Source organism: Panthera leo, chromosome B1 (assembly GCF_018350215.1).
Source record: "Panthera leo isolate Ple1 chromosome B1, P.leo_Ple1_pat1.1, whole genome shotgun sequence".
In the NCBI taxonomy this organism is placed as follows: Eukaryota; Metazoa; Chordata; class Mammalia; order Carnivora; family Felidae; genus Panthera; species Panthera leo.
Window position 1 is genome coordinate 198,143,128 of NC_056682.1, and position 16,511 is coordinate 198,159,638.

At 50.7% G+C, this 16,511-nt stretch overlaps 1 protein-coding gene across 3 annotated transcripts in view; it reads left to right on the top strand.

Moving 5' to 3' along the window:
• Positions 1 to 11,343, top strand: part of SLC2A9 (solute carrier family 2 member 9) — a 255,169-nt gene extending 243,826 nt beyond the window's left edge. For all 3 annotated transcript variants that reach the window (XM_042936893.1, XM_042936894.1, XM_042936895.1), the window contains one exon: positions 9,488 to 11,343. In XM_042936893.1, the coding sequence (XP_042792827.1) occupies positions 9,488 to 9,742 (255 nt within the window). In that variant the 3' untranslated portion in view covers positions 9,743 to 11,343. The remainder of the gene's footprint in view (positions 1 to 9,487) is intronic.
• Positions 11,344 to 16,511: the final 5,168 nt, after the last annotated feature.

The window sequence follows — 16,511 nt, forward strand, 5'->3', positions numbered from 1 at the left end:
AGGACATTTATCAAACACTCACACAGGAGTTTGTCCAGAGGTGGGAGAAGGGCACAGCAGGACAGAGGAATGAGAGCAGCACTGAGGCTAAGAAGGGAAGAAACAAATACAAACGAGAGGACCATTGCACAGACCAGCAGCAAGGGTAGGTCAGGAGAGTAGTGTGTGAACTCAGCCTGTTCCTGGGGGCGGAGTGGAGCTGGAAGGGGCGACAGAAGGAAAAGGAGGGGATCACTAGTAATTAAGCTGACACACAGTAATTATAACTCACCACCAGGCAAGGGAGGGCAGCAGAGAGGCTGAGGACGTATCAGCCCCTCGCCTTGCCCCTTGGGGCACTGTAGCAACACATCAAATTAATGAATTATTCCCATAGTATCAACATTTCACTGGGCATCTTGCTGCTTTTTCTGTGCCAAGCACCAGACCAGATGGTTTACGTACATTTTCTCAGGATTCCTAACACAGCCCTTATAGGGTTCATTCACTCAGCCAGTGTTTGAGGGCCACTGAGTAAGTCCCTCTAAGAGGGCAGAACACAAGGGCTAGTTCTCTGTTGGGGACAGTCACTGACAGAGTTGTTCATCTTCCTTTTCCTCTTCCTCCCCTTCTTTTCCTTCTGTTTATTCCTCCTCCTCCCCCTTCCCCCTTCCTTCCCTTCTCCTCCTCCTCCTTCCTTGTTTCCTGTAAAGTTATGAGGGGATTCTAATTATAAATGATTCAGGCTCACTGTAGAAACTGTAAAGCGGTGAAACCAGGCATGTTAATGGGTTAATGACACTGTTTCCTTCCTTTCTTCCAAATATATGTAATTTTTCATATTTATAAAAATTGGAACCAATTTTTTGTTCTTTTGCTTTTCTCAAATGCCATGATATTATGAGCATTTCCTTATGCCCGTGGGTATTTTTAATGCTCTTTATGCTCCGGAAGCAGAGCTCCTGCCAGCCAGGGTGTCTCCAGGGTCTCTAGGTTTGGGGTACCATTCAGGAAATGTGCAAGGTGTGAGCATTGACTCAAGATGAACGGCCTTTGTGGTCACCCTGATGGAGACCCTGGCCAGGTGACCACATTTAGATTCTGTGAAAGGTGGGCCCCCTGACCCGGGACAGGGAAGGCAAGGAGGACAGGAGCTTGCCAGGGCAGAGGCTGGGCCCTGGGGCTGCTGTTGGCCATGATGACTACACTAGACAAATGCAGGACTTACACGTTCAGGTTCGCACCCCCCACCACCCTAACCCTCCCATGTGGGTCCTTCTCCGCTGCGGACTCCACAAACGACCAGTTCTGTCCCACCACCCTTCCGGAAACCATCGCAGCCACAGGAATATCTGTCTTGGTCTGCCTGGCTGCCACAACCAGACAGGGTCAGGGGCTTAAACAACAGACAGTTCTGGAAGCTGGAAGTCCAAGGTAAGGTCTTGGCAATGTTGATGGCATCTGAGGCCTCTCTCCTTGGTGTGTGGATGGCCATCTTGTCTTCGTGTCTTCACGTGGCCGTCCCTCTGTGTGTGTGTCTGTGTTCCAGTCTCCTCTTCTAAGGACACCCGGCACATTGAGTCAGGGCCCACCATCCAACTTCACTATAGCTTGATCCCCTCTTTAAAGACCCTATCTCCACAAACTGCCACATTCTGAGGTGCGGGGGGTTAGGACTTCTATGAATCGTGGCGGTAGACACAGTGCAGCTCATACCAGCCCCAAGTGCGGTTTTTCAAGACATCTTGAGTTTTGCATGTTTTCCAAAACATGTCAGTGGTAAATATATCCCAGCTGCCGAGCAGGAACCTGCAAGGAGCTACCCCAGAAAGCAAATATCAGAGCCAGCACGGCCTCAGACAGCGACGTGGCCCAAAACTTCACTGCCACACGCATTAAGCAGGGGGGCCCTGGGCTAGGTCCTTGACTGCTCCAAGCCTCAGTTTCCCCATCTCTAAAATGGGAAATCCCTCACTCTCATTCACCAACGGAGCACAGAGCCTGTGGAGGTTCAGAGCAGGCACTGGGGGCCGCCGGGGCTGGGATCACTGGCCCGCCCTGACCTCCCCGTCTACGAATGGACCCCGTGGGTCACAGGAGGGCTGAGTGAGCTCACACAAGGGAAGTGCCCACAGTACCTGGCCAGAGGTGATGTCACCTCCTTTGGCTGGGATGAGGACTCGTGAGCTACGGTTGTGGGACAGCTGCTGCTGGGGCCCCGCCCACACCCACTCACCCTGACCTTCTCCTCCGCAAACAACTCTGAGAATCCTGTCGTCATCCCACCCCCACCCCCCACGTGGGGCTCACTCTCAGCCTGTGGGAGGAGCAGGCAGACGGTTGGGGCGGCCCACAGCCAGTGAGGGTGTGGGTGAATACACAGCTTCCCCCTCCTTGTCTGTGTGGGGGCGACTCTGCTGTGTGCTCCGCGTCTCCCAGAGGCCCCAAGAAGCACTGAGTTCCAGCTGGACACGTCCCCTCCTATCTCGGGTTCCAGAGCGGCCATCACCAAGTACCACAGACTTAGCAGTTTGTGACAATAGAAATTTATTCTCGCGCGGTTCCAGAAGCTAGAAGCACACAGTCAGGAGGCGAGGAGGGCTGGTTCCTCCTGAAAGCTGTGAGGGAAGGGCGTGTCCCATGCCTTCTCCGAGCTACTGGAGGTTTTCAGTGCTCCTTGGCTTGTAGCTGCATTAATTACCCCAGTCTCTGCCTCCCTGGGCACGGGGCCTTCCTCCTTCGTGTATGTCTCCAGGCCTCTTTCTGTAAGGACACCAGTGATCGGATTGCAGGCCCACCGTGGTCTCGTATGACCTCGCCTTAACTTGATTACCTCTGCAAAGACAGTTTCCAAACAGCACCACGTTCACGGGCCCCGGGGTGAGGATTTCACCATACCTTTTGGGGGACACAATCCAACCCACAACAGGACCGTCCCCATAAGTCTCACCTCCCGGAGAACCACTTGGTTCCGAGCAGCCCGAGATACTTGGTCACATACCCCCAGCTCAATCCCTCCCCTACCCGTGCCCCCTGGGTCACTTGCACTGACACCCCAGAGTCAGGCTCTGTGTCTGGGGGCTCCCGGCCCGAGGCAGACGTCAGGACCATCTCCAGTACAGACCAGCCTGGTGAGTGGTGGCTGCCGTAGCTGTCTGTCGTTCCTATTGCCCTGATTTGCCTGGCACTACCTTAGATATAAATGAGACGCTGGGAAGACTGTACGGACTTTGAGGTCAGACGGCCTGATCTTGAATCCCGACCGTGACTTGAATCCTGACCATGCCCGTCAGCAGTTAGGTGAAGCCCATGCCGGTCAAATCTGTCCGACTTTGATTGCCGTCATTTTTATGCCCATGCAACGAAAGAACTGCCCCAGTTTTGCAGCAGGGCTCCCGAATCAATCAGAGGTGAAGTCAGGTCTTGAGCACAGTGTCTGCCCGTGGACAGTCAGGACCAGTTGCCATCGTGGTCATTATTAGTACCATAAAGGTTGCTTCCTGCCGTGTGGTCCTAGGGTCACTTGGGAAGAGGAGAAAAGAAAGACAGAGCAATTCATGGTGAGCGCTGGAAGCTTACACTGCCCCGAACTCGCTGAGCCGTCCAGGATGGCTTGTTGCCTTCTTCCCTCTTCCCCCTTCTCTGCCACCCACCCCGCCCCTTCCTGCAGAGTGTTCTAGTTATGGGCAGATGGCATGGGCTGCCTTGACCCGTGGGGGCATTAGTATCACTCTCTGTTTCCATGTCCTTAGCCAAAGGCTGCCTTTTCCTTGGGCCTCTGCTACGGTCAGCATCGGTGTGTCCCTTGGGCCGTTGGTTATAGAAGCCTGCGGACCAAGCAGCCTCTGCCGTCGGCACCAGCATTTTCTGGTTTGGAAAAGATTGCCTGCAATTGTACACCTGCTTGACTCCACAGGAGTTATAAAATTTCGTTTGAGTTCGGTAAAATCTGGAAGCGGGAAAATGGTTCTTTTCAACTTGAAAATTATCGGGTCATATCCCAAATGCCTATTCAGCGTGAGGAGGAAGCTGATGCGGACCCAGGATCGTGGGATCTGAAAGCAAATAAAGCTGCCCCCTCGCCTCTCTGGAGGCTCCAGCTGGTATCCTTGGGTCTAGAGGGAGGAGGAGACAACCTTTCACTTGCTCCTTCTCCAGTGGCACTGACATTGGGGCACAATCCTGCCCTAACATTTCAGAGAGAATAGACATGATCCTTGTGGGACCAGGTGTAGGTTTGGGCTTCATGGAAGGGGGTAAAGTGGGGCCTAACTGGGCTGACCAGAGCAGGGACCTTTCAAGCTGAGGTTGAGGGAGTCAGTGGGGGTGAGGGTGGTGGGGAGCAGGAAGAGGCTGGCAGAGGCCCTGCGCAGGCCCAGAGCAGGCAGCTGAGGGATGTAGGGCATCACAGGTAGTTGTAAGGGAGGGGAGGGAGGTGGAGGCCGGATCTGCCCAGGTACTGAGGGCGTGATAGGGATTTGGGGTTTTTCCAAAGGACTCTAGGAAGCCATTGCATGGTTTTAAGACAGAACTATTTTGTGACTTTACATTTTTTTTTAATGTTTATTAATTTTTGAGAGAGAGAGAGACAGAGTGTGAGCAGGGGAGGGGCAGAGAAAGAGGGAGACACAGAATCCAAAGCAGGCTCCAGGCTCTGGACTGTCAGCACAGAGCCCGACATGGGGCTCAAACCCACCAACTGTGAGATCGTGAACCTGAGCCGAAGTCAGATGCTCAACCGACTGAGCCACCCAGGCGCCCCTCATTTTGTGACTTTAAAAGAACTCTTTGGCTGCCTGGTGGCCCGGGACAGGGGCAGGAAAAATGGAGGGTACAGTGACAGACACCAGAACGGTGGTTGACTCTATGTGTTGGGGACGGCAGGGAGGTGGCTGGGAGACAGGAGGCACTGACTAGCAAATGGCACAAAGAACTTTCTGGAGTGGTGGAAATGTTCTGCGTCTTGACGTAGGTGTTAGTTACACAGGAGAGTACTTTTATCCAGACTTGTGGAACTCTACACTTCAGATCTGCGCAAGTTACTTTATGTGAATTCCCTCTGGATAAAAAAAAAAAGTGTGTATTTTTACAAAAAAGAAAAAGGATGTTTCAGGGTAAAGTCATCAGGACTTAGTAGCAGAGACAGGCAGAGAGCGGGGAAGCAGTCAGAGGTGAGTCTGGTGTCCATCTTGGCCCAGGGAATATAGCAGCGTGTGTCTGAGAACCAGTGGGGAAGGGCGGGCTTGCCAGGGAGGGAAGGGCAAGCCGGGGGCGTCCACAGGGCCCTTAAATGTGGTTTCCGGCTGGGCACGTGGAGCTGAGATGCCGTCAGGCAGCAACTCCAACAAGACCCGAAGGGTACATATGACAGCGGCTTGGGAGCTACCACGCACGGCAGAGGCGTAAGATGTCACTAAGATCCCTGCTGCCTTCCGGCCTCCCCTGGAGACATCCTAACGCTCCAACCGTGGAGCAGCCTTGACTTGTTAAGCTCTCCGCAGAGCTGGAGGTACAGGTGGAAGGCACTTGACTCCCCATCGGTTCTTAAGTGACAGCCCAGCACTGACTCGCCTGGGAGCTTGGTATGAATCACCTGTGAGCCAGCAACCCACGGGTCGCGGTGGACACTGAGCGGAAGGATTCTATTTTGGTCCCTTCGTGACAGTCTAACCTGGACCACCTTTGTCCCTTCATGCTTGTCCGTGAAAGTGCTCAGATTTCATTCCTTTATCCACTCAGTCAACATACTCTTATTAAGCCTGGGGGGCTCAGTCGGGTTAAACATCTAACTCTGGATTTCAGCTCAGGTCCTGATCTCACGGTTCGTGAGGTCGAGCCCCACCTGGGGTTCTGCGCTGACAGCAGGGAGCCTGCTTGGGATCCTCTGTCCTCTCTCTGCCCCTGCCCTGCTCATGCTCTCTGTCTCTCTCAAAATAAATAAATAAACGTTAAAAAAAATACTGGAGTTAAAAAGAAAACCCTCCAAGTTCCATAGGGAAAACTCAGATCATCTGAAAAGAAATGACAATCAGGGGACATCCTCCTCCTCCTGAGCAAGATTCCACTACCGTTGGGCAAGGAACACTGTCTTCAAATGCTTGAGAGGAAACTACTTTGAAATCAGAAGTCTGTACCTTCCCGTATGAGAGAGGGGAAAAGGCGTTTTCAGACACGAGAGGCTCAGACAGCTTACCACGCGCATCGGCCAGCTGTGGCTTAGGAAGCTGGTCCTGGAGGGACGGGGTGTGCCTCGGCTGCAATGCCTGGCCACCAGGAGCCAGTTTGCAAGGCGGTTAAGGCTGCAGACTCTCAGCCTCAGGCCAACCAAACGGGAGGCCTTGGGCAAGACGCTTCATTCCCTGCGTGCAGAGGTCTCGGCTCAAGGTCTCGCCCCAGAATCCTCAACAAACGAAGCTCAGTTCTGATGCCAGTATTAATATCAGCAGCATCCCTCGGCTGCAGGCAGGGGCCAGCTCATGTCCCCAGCAGGAGCCAGTGGTCCTGCTGACACGGCTGTTGCAAAGACTGACTAGTCATTTAAAATATCCTTTCTTCTTGGAGCACCTGGGTGGCTCAGTCAGTTGAGCGTCCGACTCTTGATTTCAGCTCAGGTCATGATCCCAGGGCCACGGATCGAGCCCCGTCGCTCAGCACGGAACCTGCTTGAGCTTCTCTCTCTCTCTTTCCCTCTGCCCCTCCCCCACATATGCGTGTCCTCTCTCTCAAACACAAAAATTGTTTCAATAAATAAAAATCCTTTCTTCTTGACTTACCATTCCCAGGAGCAATGAAAATATTTCAATTTGTACAAGCTTCAATTAAACGGGCTTCATTTCAAAGCAGAGACCTAGGTTTTCTAATTATTCCCAGTCGTAAAACGATAGGATGTCAGGGCCAGTGGTATTTTGGTCAGCTCGGGTCGCCGTCGCAAAACACCACAGACCCGGGCACTTAGACGACAGAAACCCATTTTGTCACCGTTCTGGAGCCTGCAAGCACAAGGCCCAGGTGCCAGCTGATCTGGTCTTGTTACCGACCTCAGGTTCTTTGACTCTCGTGGGTAGAAAGGGGCAGGGATGGTGTGAGTATTGCAAGTTCACACCCGGGCTGAGGGAGGCAGCCTTAGGAGGAGGGACACCAGGCTGCGTCCCAGACAACGGCCGGGGAAGGTGTTGAGGGGCCGAGGCGGGAAAGGGGTGCCTTCTGAGCACGTACAAGCACGTAGGAGCCAGGACGCACAGGTGCAGCTGACACAACACACCTTATTTTCATGTTAAATCTCCACCCCAGGCGTGATTTTGAGCATCACGATGAGGGGAAAGGCGACGAAGGCCAGGGCCCGGGCCCACGTGGCTCCGACTGGTCTGGTCTGGTCCGGTCTGGTCCTTGCAGGAGCAACCCCATTGTAAATTGGGCCCTGGAGCCTGTTTCCAGCTTCTGGCTTCCAGCCTCCTGATGGCACACAGCCCTGGCAAGGTGGGCTAGCAAAATGGGTTTTCTGAGGGGCCCGAGGTCCTCTTGCAGTGTGCCTGTTCTGTAGAAGTGCCTCAGAAAAGAGAACTACAAAGGGGCAGGCAGATATTTAAAGAGCTTTCATTTTGAAAGAGATGGGAATTGTAGGATTAGGGCCCAGGGCAATGTCATCCAAAGATCTGCTTTCCCAGGTGGGCACCTCGGGACCTCTGTCTGTCTCAGTTTGTGGTGAGGGCTCCCTTCCTGCCTCACAGACGGCTGCCTTCTCCCTGTGGCCTCCCATGGTTTTTCCTCTGTGTGCTCATGGAGGGAAAGAGAGCTCTCTTTCTCCCCCTTCTTCTAAGGCCACTCATCCTGTGGGATTAGGACCCCACCCTTATGACCTCATTTCACCTTAATGACCTCCCAAAAGTCCCATCTCCAAATATAGTCACATTGAGGGTTAGGGATTCAACATACGAATTTGGGGGCCACATAAGTCAAGTCCACAGCAACAGGGAAACTTACGAGACAGATTGATTTCTCTGATTGAAATCTGATTGACAGATCGATTGATTTGTTCACTCCATAAATTATCCACTGAGCACCTACCATTGCCCACGCACTGGCCTGAGTACTGGGCCACAGCGATGAGCAAAACCAGACGTTTTTGCTCACGGAGCTGCTACCTCATGGAGCGGACAGCCCAGCAGCAGACAGTCATTCATCAAGCAGCCACACTACTAACCATGCGGTTACCATCGACGTCCAGGGAAGGAGGACAGAACCAGGAGAGATGATAATACAGGGTCCTGGCCTGGGGCAGGGCACGTGCTTGGAGAAGGAGAGAGACAGGAGCTGAGGAGGTGGACAGTGTAGGGAAGAGGGGTTAGCAAGTGCAGGGACCCCGAGTCAGCAGAAGAAGGGTGGGAGACGGGAGTGTCAAAGCCCGTGCGGAAGAGGCACAGAGAGGAGACCTCGTGACCCCAGGGCGAGCCAAGGAAGTGGGTCCCACGAGCGATGGGAGGCAGCTGCAAGGTTATAAGCAGGGTGCTGGCATGACCAAGATACATTTTTGCAAGACTCCCTGGGCTGCATTGCAGGGAAGAGATGGGGAAGAAGCCACATGGATGGGGGACGTGGGTGAAGAAGGCGAGAGGCAATTGTCCCTTGGGCGTGGCCGGGTTTGACGAAGTCCTGCCCACCACAGGGTTTATTGTTCTGTAAGGAAATTCTACTGGAGCACAGCCACGCATGTCCATTTATGGATCTTCATCTGTGGCTGCCTTCCCACAAGAGCAGAGTCTGGTGGTCCCATATGGCCCCAGGTGCCCCCTAGGCTGGACTTCAGGAGTGGGGACGCCAGGGGAGGCGACACCGGGGACCTGTTTGAGGAAGAAATCCAGCTGGGACTCAGTGCATGGGTCCCGCATGACAGCTGAGGGGACAGAGCTGTCACGGGTGACTTTCAGGTCAGGCACCCTCATTTAAGGTGTGTAAATATGAACTTAAAATAACTTTCAGCAAGTGTGACATGTTGCTTTCATGATGACTAGTTTCTATATGCCTAGTTTTCAAAAAAGAAAACAGAAGACTGGCATTTCTTCATGGGTCCCGGGGTTTGAAGCTGATGTGTTCATGGCTCATATGAGAATGTCTCCTGCAGATGCTTCTTAAGGCACCATTTGCCTATAGAGTCTATGTCACAGGCCTGGTATGCCATCCAGGAATATTGATATAGGGATGGGGAGCCATAAAAATCCGTTGAGAGGGGCACCTGCGCGGTTCAGTCGGTTGAGCGTCCCACTTCAACTCAGGTCATGATCTCATGGTTCGTGGATTCGAGCCCCGTGTCGGGCTCTGTGCTGACAGCTCAGCACCTGGCGCCTGCTTCGGATTCTGAGTCTCCCTCTCTCTCTGCCCCTCCACAGCTTGTGCTCTGTCTCTCTCTCAGAAATAAACACTTAAAAAAATATTTAAAAAATCTGTTGAGAGATGGTTTCACAGCCAGATTTGTGATTGTCTCCTTGATGTTCCTTGTCTCTCCTTCCCACAGAAAAGTCTGGACACCTACTGTTTCCTGGTTTTTGCTGCGATCTGCCTCACAGGTGCTATCTATTTCTATTTTGTCCTGCCTGAGACAAAAAACAGAACCCATGCAGAAATCAGCCAGGCATTTGCCAAAAGGAACAAGGCCTACCCTCCGGAGGAGAACACGGACTCATCTGTGAGCGACAATAAGGTGGCCAGAAGGCCCGAGCAAGACTCCGCCTCCACGCTGGACAATTATGTCAAAAATGGGATTATCTAAACGGATAGTCTCACCATTTCAGGAAACCAGAGGTTTCCCTACACGGTTAATATTATTAAGTATTTAAAAATAAACCTTTGCTAATCTAACGTCACAACCATTTGGGTTTCATTCATAGCTTATCTCCAAACTCTCTGGAAGGTGGACCCCTCATTTTCCTTATGGATCAATGGCCTGTCCTCTTCATGACTTAGCCCATGGTTTCGACATGAAATTGGGGAAATAGCATCTGAAGGCTTTCTCACCGGAAAACCATATAGTCTGACCAGAGATGGCAGTGGGCCGAAAAGCACAGACCAAGGTCCTGGTGCCAGATGAGCCATAAGAAGCCTTGAGCTGCCCTCAACCCGGATCCTGAAACCCCAAGGGACCCTTGGCTTTGGTCCTAGATGAAGGTTTTCAGACTTCAGTGGAAAGACTCTTTTACGTCCTAACAAGTGCCTGGTTACCAGTCTTTGGCTTGGTCTTGTGGGTCTCTGGCTCAAGAAGCTGATACGAACCCACCATCATCCAGGCTGTGTCCCACAGGGCTCAAGACTTCCATCCATGAGACTGTCTTCACCTCAGAGCATCAGACGTGTCTCAGAAGAGCTAAAGAGGTTCGAAACGTGGGAGAAGTAACTTTCCAGTAGCTGGGGCAGTGACTGCGGATTGAGTTCTGCTCAACTGAAAAAACAATATTAAGAATGGTTCTGAAGTGAAACCAAGGCTTGGTGGAAAGACAGGGCAGAAGACCAGTGTAAGTGTGAGGGCAAATTCTCCTTTCCTCTGCCCCTTTGTGTTCTATTCAGGCCCTCGACAGATTGGCTGAGGCCCACCCACATCGGGGAGAGCAGTCTGCTTTACACAGTCCACCAATTCAAATGCTAATCTTGTCTGGAGGTACCCTCGCGGGCATGTCCAAAATAATGTTTAACCAAATATCTGAAGCCCCCACAAGACCCAGTCAAGTTGACACATTAAATTAATCACAGACGGTGAGTTCAGCATTACGCGAAGTGCTCAAGAGAAGGTTGGGTGATTGCTTGTCTTGACTGCTGTTGTGGAAATCTAAGTGTCACTTTTGGGAGGAGTGCTTCGGAGCAGATATGCCTGAGGACTCTTCCAGCCCTATGTGCTAGGGCTGTTTGGGTTGGATCAGTTTGCAGCCTGCTGTGAAAATGCCGGCCCTGTGGATTGCGTGCAGGCTGAAACAAGTTCAGAATGCCCATATATATATGAAAGTGCACGCGAATTAGCACGTGTGTGCTTGAATTTAGTATGTCACAGTAGGAGTGGGCCAGAGAGGAAGGGCTCTGGACATGGCAATGCCCCTGAGACCCTTTCAGCCACAATCCCTCAGGCTTTTCTGACCATTCCTGGCAAGGCCAGCCTTCGCCAAAACCTGAGTTCTGAATTGCCTTTCCTGCCGAATACTCTTCTATCACTGGGCTTCTCCTTTGGTTGGCTTCCAACGCAGTGCACCATACTACCCAGCTTTGGTTTGGCTGAAAGATTTGGACGGTGGGTGTCGATATGGAGAGAAAGTGATATGTGGGTGCAAAAAAGTGCCTGAGAACATAAGAACATAAAAGCCAAATAAAGTGCAAAAAGATATCTCAGCTGTGGAGTGTCGTCTTTCATTTGTAGACCTGAGTATTTAGCTTCTAGAGAGGAGGTACCTAGCCTGGTCTGGGCACTAGGAAGGCATCGAGGACACATCAGTGAGCAGGAGAATATACTGCCCTTACCCGCATTTGCTCATGCCTACCACAGAAGATTGAAAATCAAAGAAGCATTAATGGCCAAGTGTCCCCTCAGGACCCGGAGGAGGGGGGACACAGGGATACAGGAACAGGACACAGGACCACCTAATCAGGGGTCAGTGGGAAGTGAGAATCAGGAAAGCCCTTCCCAAATAAATGACAGCAATGAGATGGGAAAACCGCACAACCATCAGGCAACAGGCCAGGAACTCTCCTACATGTTCCCACATTGGAAAAGTCAGCAGAACAACACCAAGTAAATGTTTGAAAAAAAAAACCACTAAGACCCCATAATCTCACACGCTTTAGGTTCCCTACCATGATCACGTTAATTTTCATACATCTCCGTCCATTTCTGGCCTATTACCTACACCGTTATAGTCACAGAATACATAAAACACAATGTACAAACTCTCTTGTCTCTTATCTCCTATTTTTTGCACTTGATATTAAATCAAACACAGCATGTCCATTCCCAAGCCTTTTGATCATACTCTAACATCCATTGCAGTGACCTCCTCATGTACGGAGTTGTTCTTCCAATGCCAAAAATAATGGGAAGTGGTGAGTCAGACAGACAGACATTCCCATGAGCCTTGCTGCACAGGCTCTTTTCTTTCTGACCACTTATGGTTAGAACTTAGAGGGTGGCACCCTCCCCCCACCCATATCCAATCATGGATATGGATTCCCTAAAGGAATCGCTGCTCAAAATTAACAGACCCCTTGCCCCAGCTTCTGCCCAAGGATTAGGGATTAGGTCCCAGTCTTACTGTTTTACTTTATCCTTCCATTTCCAAGCCACGATGGCTGACCTCTCCTCTTCTCAGATTCACTGAAAGAAAAGTCACTCTTCCAGCCTCTGGGTCTAGCTATGATGAAATAAGCACACTCTGTTTCTCTCACTGATTATAACCAAGACCTCTGGGCAGAACACGTAGCACAAATACCGGAAAGATAAATGATAGCAGGCAAATTGAGGAAAGCCATCAGAACTCACAGGACAACCTCTATGGAGGTGAGTTTTCTGCATTTTTTTCCCTCCTGTATCTCCTGACTTGCACTCCAGGAGAGACCAGTGCCCAAAGCCACACAGCAGGGCCAATGGAAAAAGCCTCAACAGAAAAAAACCCTCCCTGTCTGGCCAGAGGAACAGTAGGGGTGACCCTCTGGGGAAAGAATGTAGGGGGCGCCCTGAGGCAAGTTCCAGTAGAGAAGGAAAGCCAGCAAAAGCAGATAAAAAAGGGCCCGCCAGATGTCCGAGGCTGGATACTCCCCTTGCCTGCTTTTGGCCTCTATAATCTTGCTTGCGTCTTGCACCAGCCAACTGCCTGCGAAGCACAACTGGTGGTGCCCCCTGTGCAGCCAATAGAATGTTGCCAAGTACCTGGAAGCTAGCCAGGCATAAAAGAAGGCCAGCACCAGGACTCCGGGCTTGGCCTTTGGAGGTGACTCTGCTGGGCTGGTGCCGATGTGACATAAACAGTCTTTTCTGATTCCCCGAGTGTGTGTCTCTTGTCCCTTCCTGGGTGCCGAGTATTTGCTGTAACACAGTCATGAAGCTGAATACCCAGGGCAGTGGCAGCAGTGGTGGCCACAGAGAATGGGAGCCACATCTAAAATCTAAGAGAAATCCTTCTCTCCGATGACAGGAACTGGCAAGATGGGCCACTGCGGATTGGGGAAGGTAAGGGAATGCTGTAATTTTTTTTTTCTCATTTTTTCTATCAATGTTTTGCCCCAGATGAAAACCCAGTTGTGAATGTGTGACACAATGGGGAGGCTAAAACCTTGGATTTGTAGCCAAATCACCAGGAGAAGTGACAACAGGAAATCACAGTGAGGACACAGCTAAACAAAGGGACACCCAAAATCTGTATTGAAGTCCTGGGCTCACCCCCTGAGCTCTGTATGCATGAAACTTTCTGGAAGCAATGTAGCAGAAATTTAGGGACTGAAGTGTAAGACTTCAGTGGCTCCTGGGTAACAGACTCGAGGTGGGCCCAAATTACACTGAAAAGCCTTTGAAAACCAACCAGAAACCAGAAACATGGTCCACAGAATGTGGGTCAGAACTTGCCATCTGCACATAACCAGACTAATTGACTGCTTTAAAAAAAAAATGTTCAAAAGTTTTAATAGGACATAGACCCTCATATGATAGTATTCAAAGTGTCCAAAACACAGTTCAAAGTTCTGTGAAAACCAGGAAAGCCTCAATAACTCTCAAGGGAAAGAGCAATCAACATAGGCCAACCTCAGAGGACCTAGATGTTAATAACTACGGTAAAGTATTACAGTCATGCTCCATGGAGTATGGGGATACACTCTGGAAATGAATGGAAAGATAGACATTCTCAGCAAAGCAATCAAAACCATTTCTAAAAATCACACCTTTAGAACTGAACGATGCAGTAACTGAAAATTAAACCTCACCTGACATCATCAGTGACAGAATGGAGACGGCAGAGGAAAGGATCGGTGAACATACTGACAAATCACAGGAAGTACCCGATCTGAACAATTGAGAGACAGAGTGAAAGAATGAACATTGGCAAGAACATGGAGCATAGGGCGCTCCATACATCACTAGTGGGAATGAAATGCGGGACAGCCACTCTGGAGGGGAGATTATATATCCTCCCTGATACTGACTGAAGCTGTATTCAAGAAAATACCTTAGGCATGTTTCCTGATACTGAACCTCCGAGCTGAACATACATACACACCAAGGCCTACAGGCTTTTCACTGCCCATCCCCCCACCACACACACACTCATACCTCCCCCACCACGTACACATGGGGCCAGGGCATTCACACACGCAGGAATGGGGAGTGTGTAGGTCGTGTGGCAGATCAATTCCTGAGGCGGAGAGAAAACAGTGATGCTGATAAGGATTCCCTCCTTGACGAAACTTCAGTCAGGCTCCTCTGAGCCTCTTCATTTTTTTTTTAAGTTTATTTATTTATTTTGAGAGGGGGGGATGCACAGAGAGAGAGAGAATCCCAAGCAGGCTCAGTGCTGTCAGCCCAGAGCCCTACATGGGGCTCAATCCCATAAACCATGAGATCATGACCTGAGCCAAAATCAAGTCAGACTCTCAACTGACTGAGCCTCCCAGGCGCCCCTGAGCCTCTCCTTGACTAAGTCTTGTCCTTGGCCTGCTGACCCCAGTTTTAGCAAGAGTCCTGCTAAGCCAGTTTAGGGAGAATACCCCAACCTCTGACATGCAATCAGGCTCCTCTTTCCCTGACCCTTGACGCCTAACCAGAGGCCCTTAGCAGATTCCATCCATAGACCCCTCACCCTGCCTGTTGGCTACAAGTCCCCAGCTGCGCCCTCTTGCACGGGAGCAAATCTTTCTCTGCTGTTCAGTAGCATCAACCCCTATTGCAATCGTCTTGAGTAACATTTTCCTTGCCTGCTTAACTCCATCTGGTGCCATCGTTCTCTGACAAAATGCTCACAGCTTTAAACCCATATACTTAACCCAGTCAGAAAACTCTAGCCAGGGAATATCAGATTCTCCACCTCCTCAATCAAAGAAAACCAGTCGTCCTCCCTTCAGGGAAGAGTGAGTATAAAACGATGAAGGCAGAGAAGAAGTTTCTATTTAAGGGACTCGAGGAGAAAGATTCTAATTCTCATCCCCAACTGGTCCTACAGTTCAGGAAACTTTGTAAGTAATACAGCATTGAAAGACTGCCATTCACACTGAGTTTCTGCCCAAGGAGTCATTGGTCAGTCCAACAATGCGATGCAATTGCCCAGCCAATCACCAGCAAGCAAGGACAGAAAGGCAAAGTCTGTGATTGGCCAGGCTTGTCTTCCTGCAGCAGCGATTGGCTGCTTTGCTCATTGCTCTGGAGGGAGTCACCCACTGGGCTCTAGTTCAGGGAGCTGGGATTACCCAGAAGCACAGGATCTAGTGGGGGGGGAAAAACTCCCTGCTTTTTATTGTCTAATGCGACTGAGAGGTGTTTGCACTGAGAGCTAGGGAGGTTTCCTAATAACAAGGGTTCACTCGTCGAGAAAGAGGACACAGGGTAGGCACTCCATCCTAAACATTAGCAGTCACAATCCTGAAATGATTACTTATCAGCCGGTGCTTATCTTTAAAATAGGAATAACTGTTCCAGGAGAGCAGGGGCCATGTCTTCTGGACTCCAGCTAACATAGTTCTGGGCACATAGTAGGTACACAATAAATATTGGTTGAATGAATGGGTAGTGTGGTAGGGAGAAAAATGGCCCCCAAAGATGTCAAAGGCCTGATCCCCAAAACCTGTGAATATGTTGCCTTAGGTGGCAAAAGAGACGTTGCTGCTGTGATTAAGTTAAGGATCTTGAGATGGGGAGATTCGCATGGATTATCCAGCAAGCCCAGTACAACCAAGCCTCCTAAGAGGAGGTAAGAGGGTCAGACTCAGAGAAGGACATGTGACATCAGAAGCAGTGGGGGAGGGAGAAGAGAGGGAGAAGGGAGGAGGGATGGAGAGATTGGAAGATGCTGCACTGCCAGCATCTTGAATTTGCCAGTTTTTTTTTTTTTTATGTTTATTTCTGAGACAGAAAGAGACAGTGGGAGTGGAGAAGGGGCAGGGAGAGGGGGACAAAGAATCCCAAGCAGACTCCAGGCTCCGAGCTGTCAGCACAGAGCCTGATGCAGGGCTTGAGCCCGTGAACTGTGAGATCATGACACTTGACTGACTGAGCTACCCAGGTGTCCCTTGAATTTATCATCCTGACCCTTAGGATTGTAAGAGAATAAATTTGTGTGGCATTCTGGAGCCAAGGTTGTGGCAATTTTTACGGCAGCAGGAGACTAATGCAGACAGCGGAGGGCAGTTGTCCCCACAGCAAGGCAGGAGTAAACCAGGCACAAGATGCCTCCCTGGCACGTGAGAGGAAGGTAGTAGAAAGTTTTTATATTCATGTTTCATTTTTAAGTGAATACTGCTGGACTCATTTTCTATGATTCAAACACTGCCCCAACCCAGGCCCGCCATTCCTCAGACGTCAC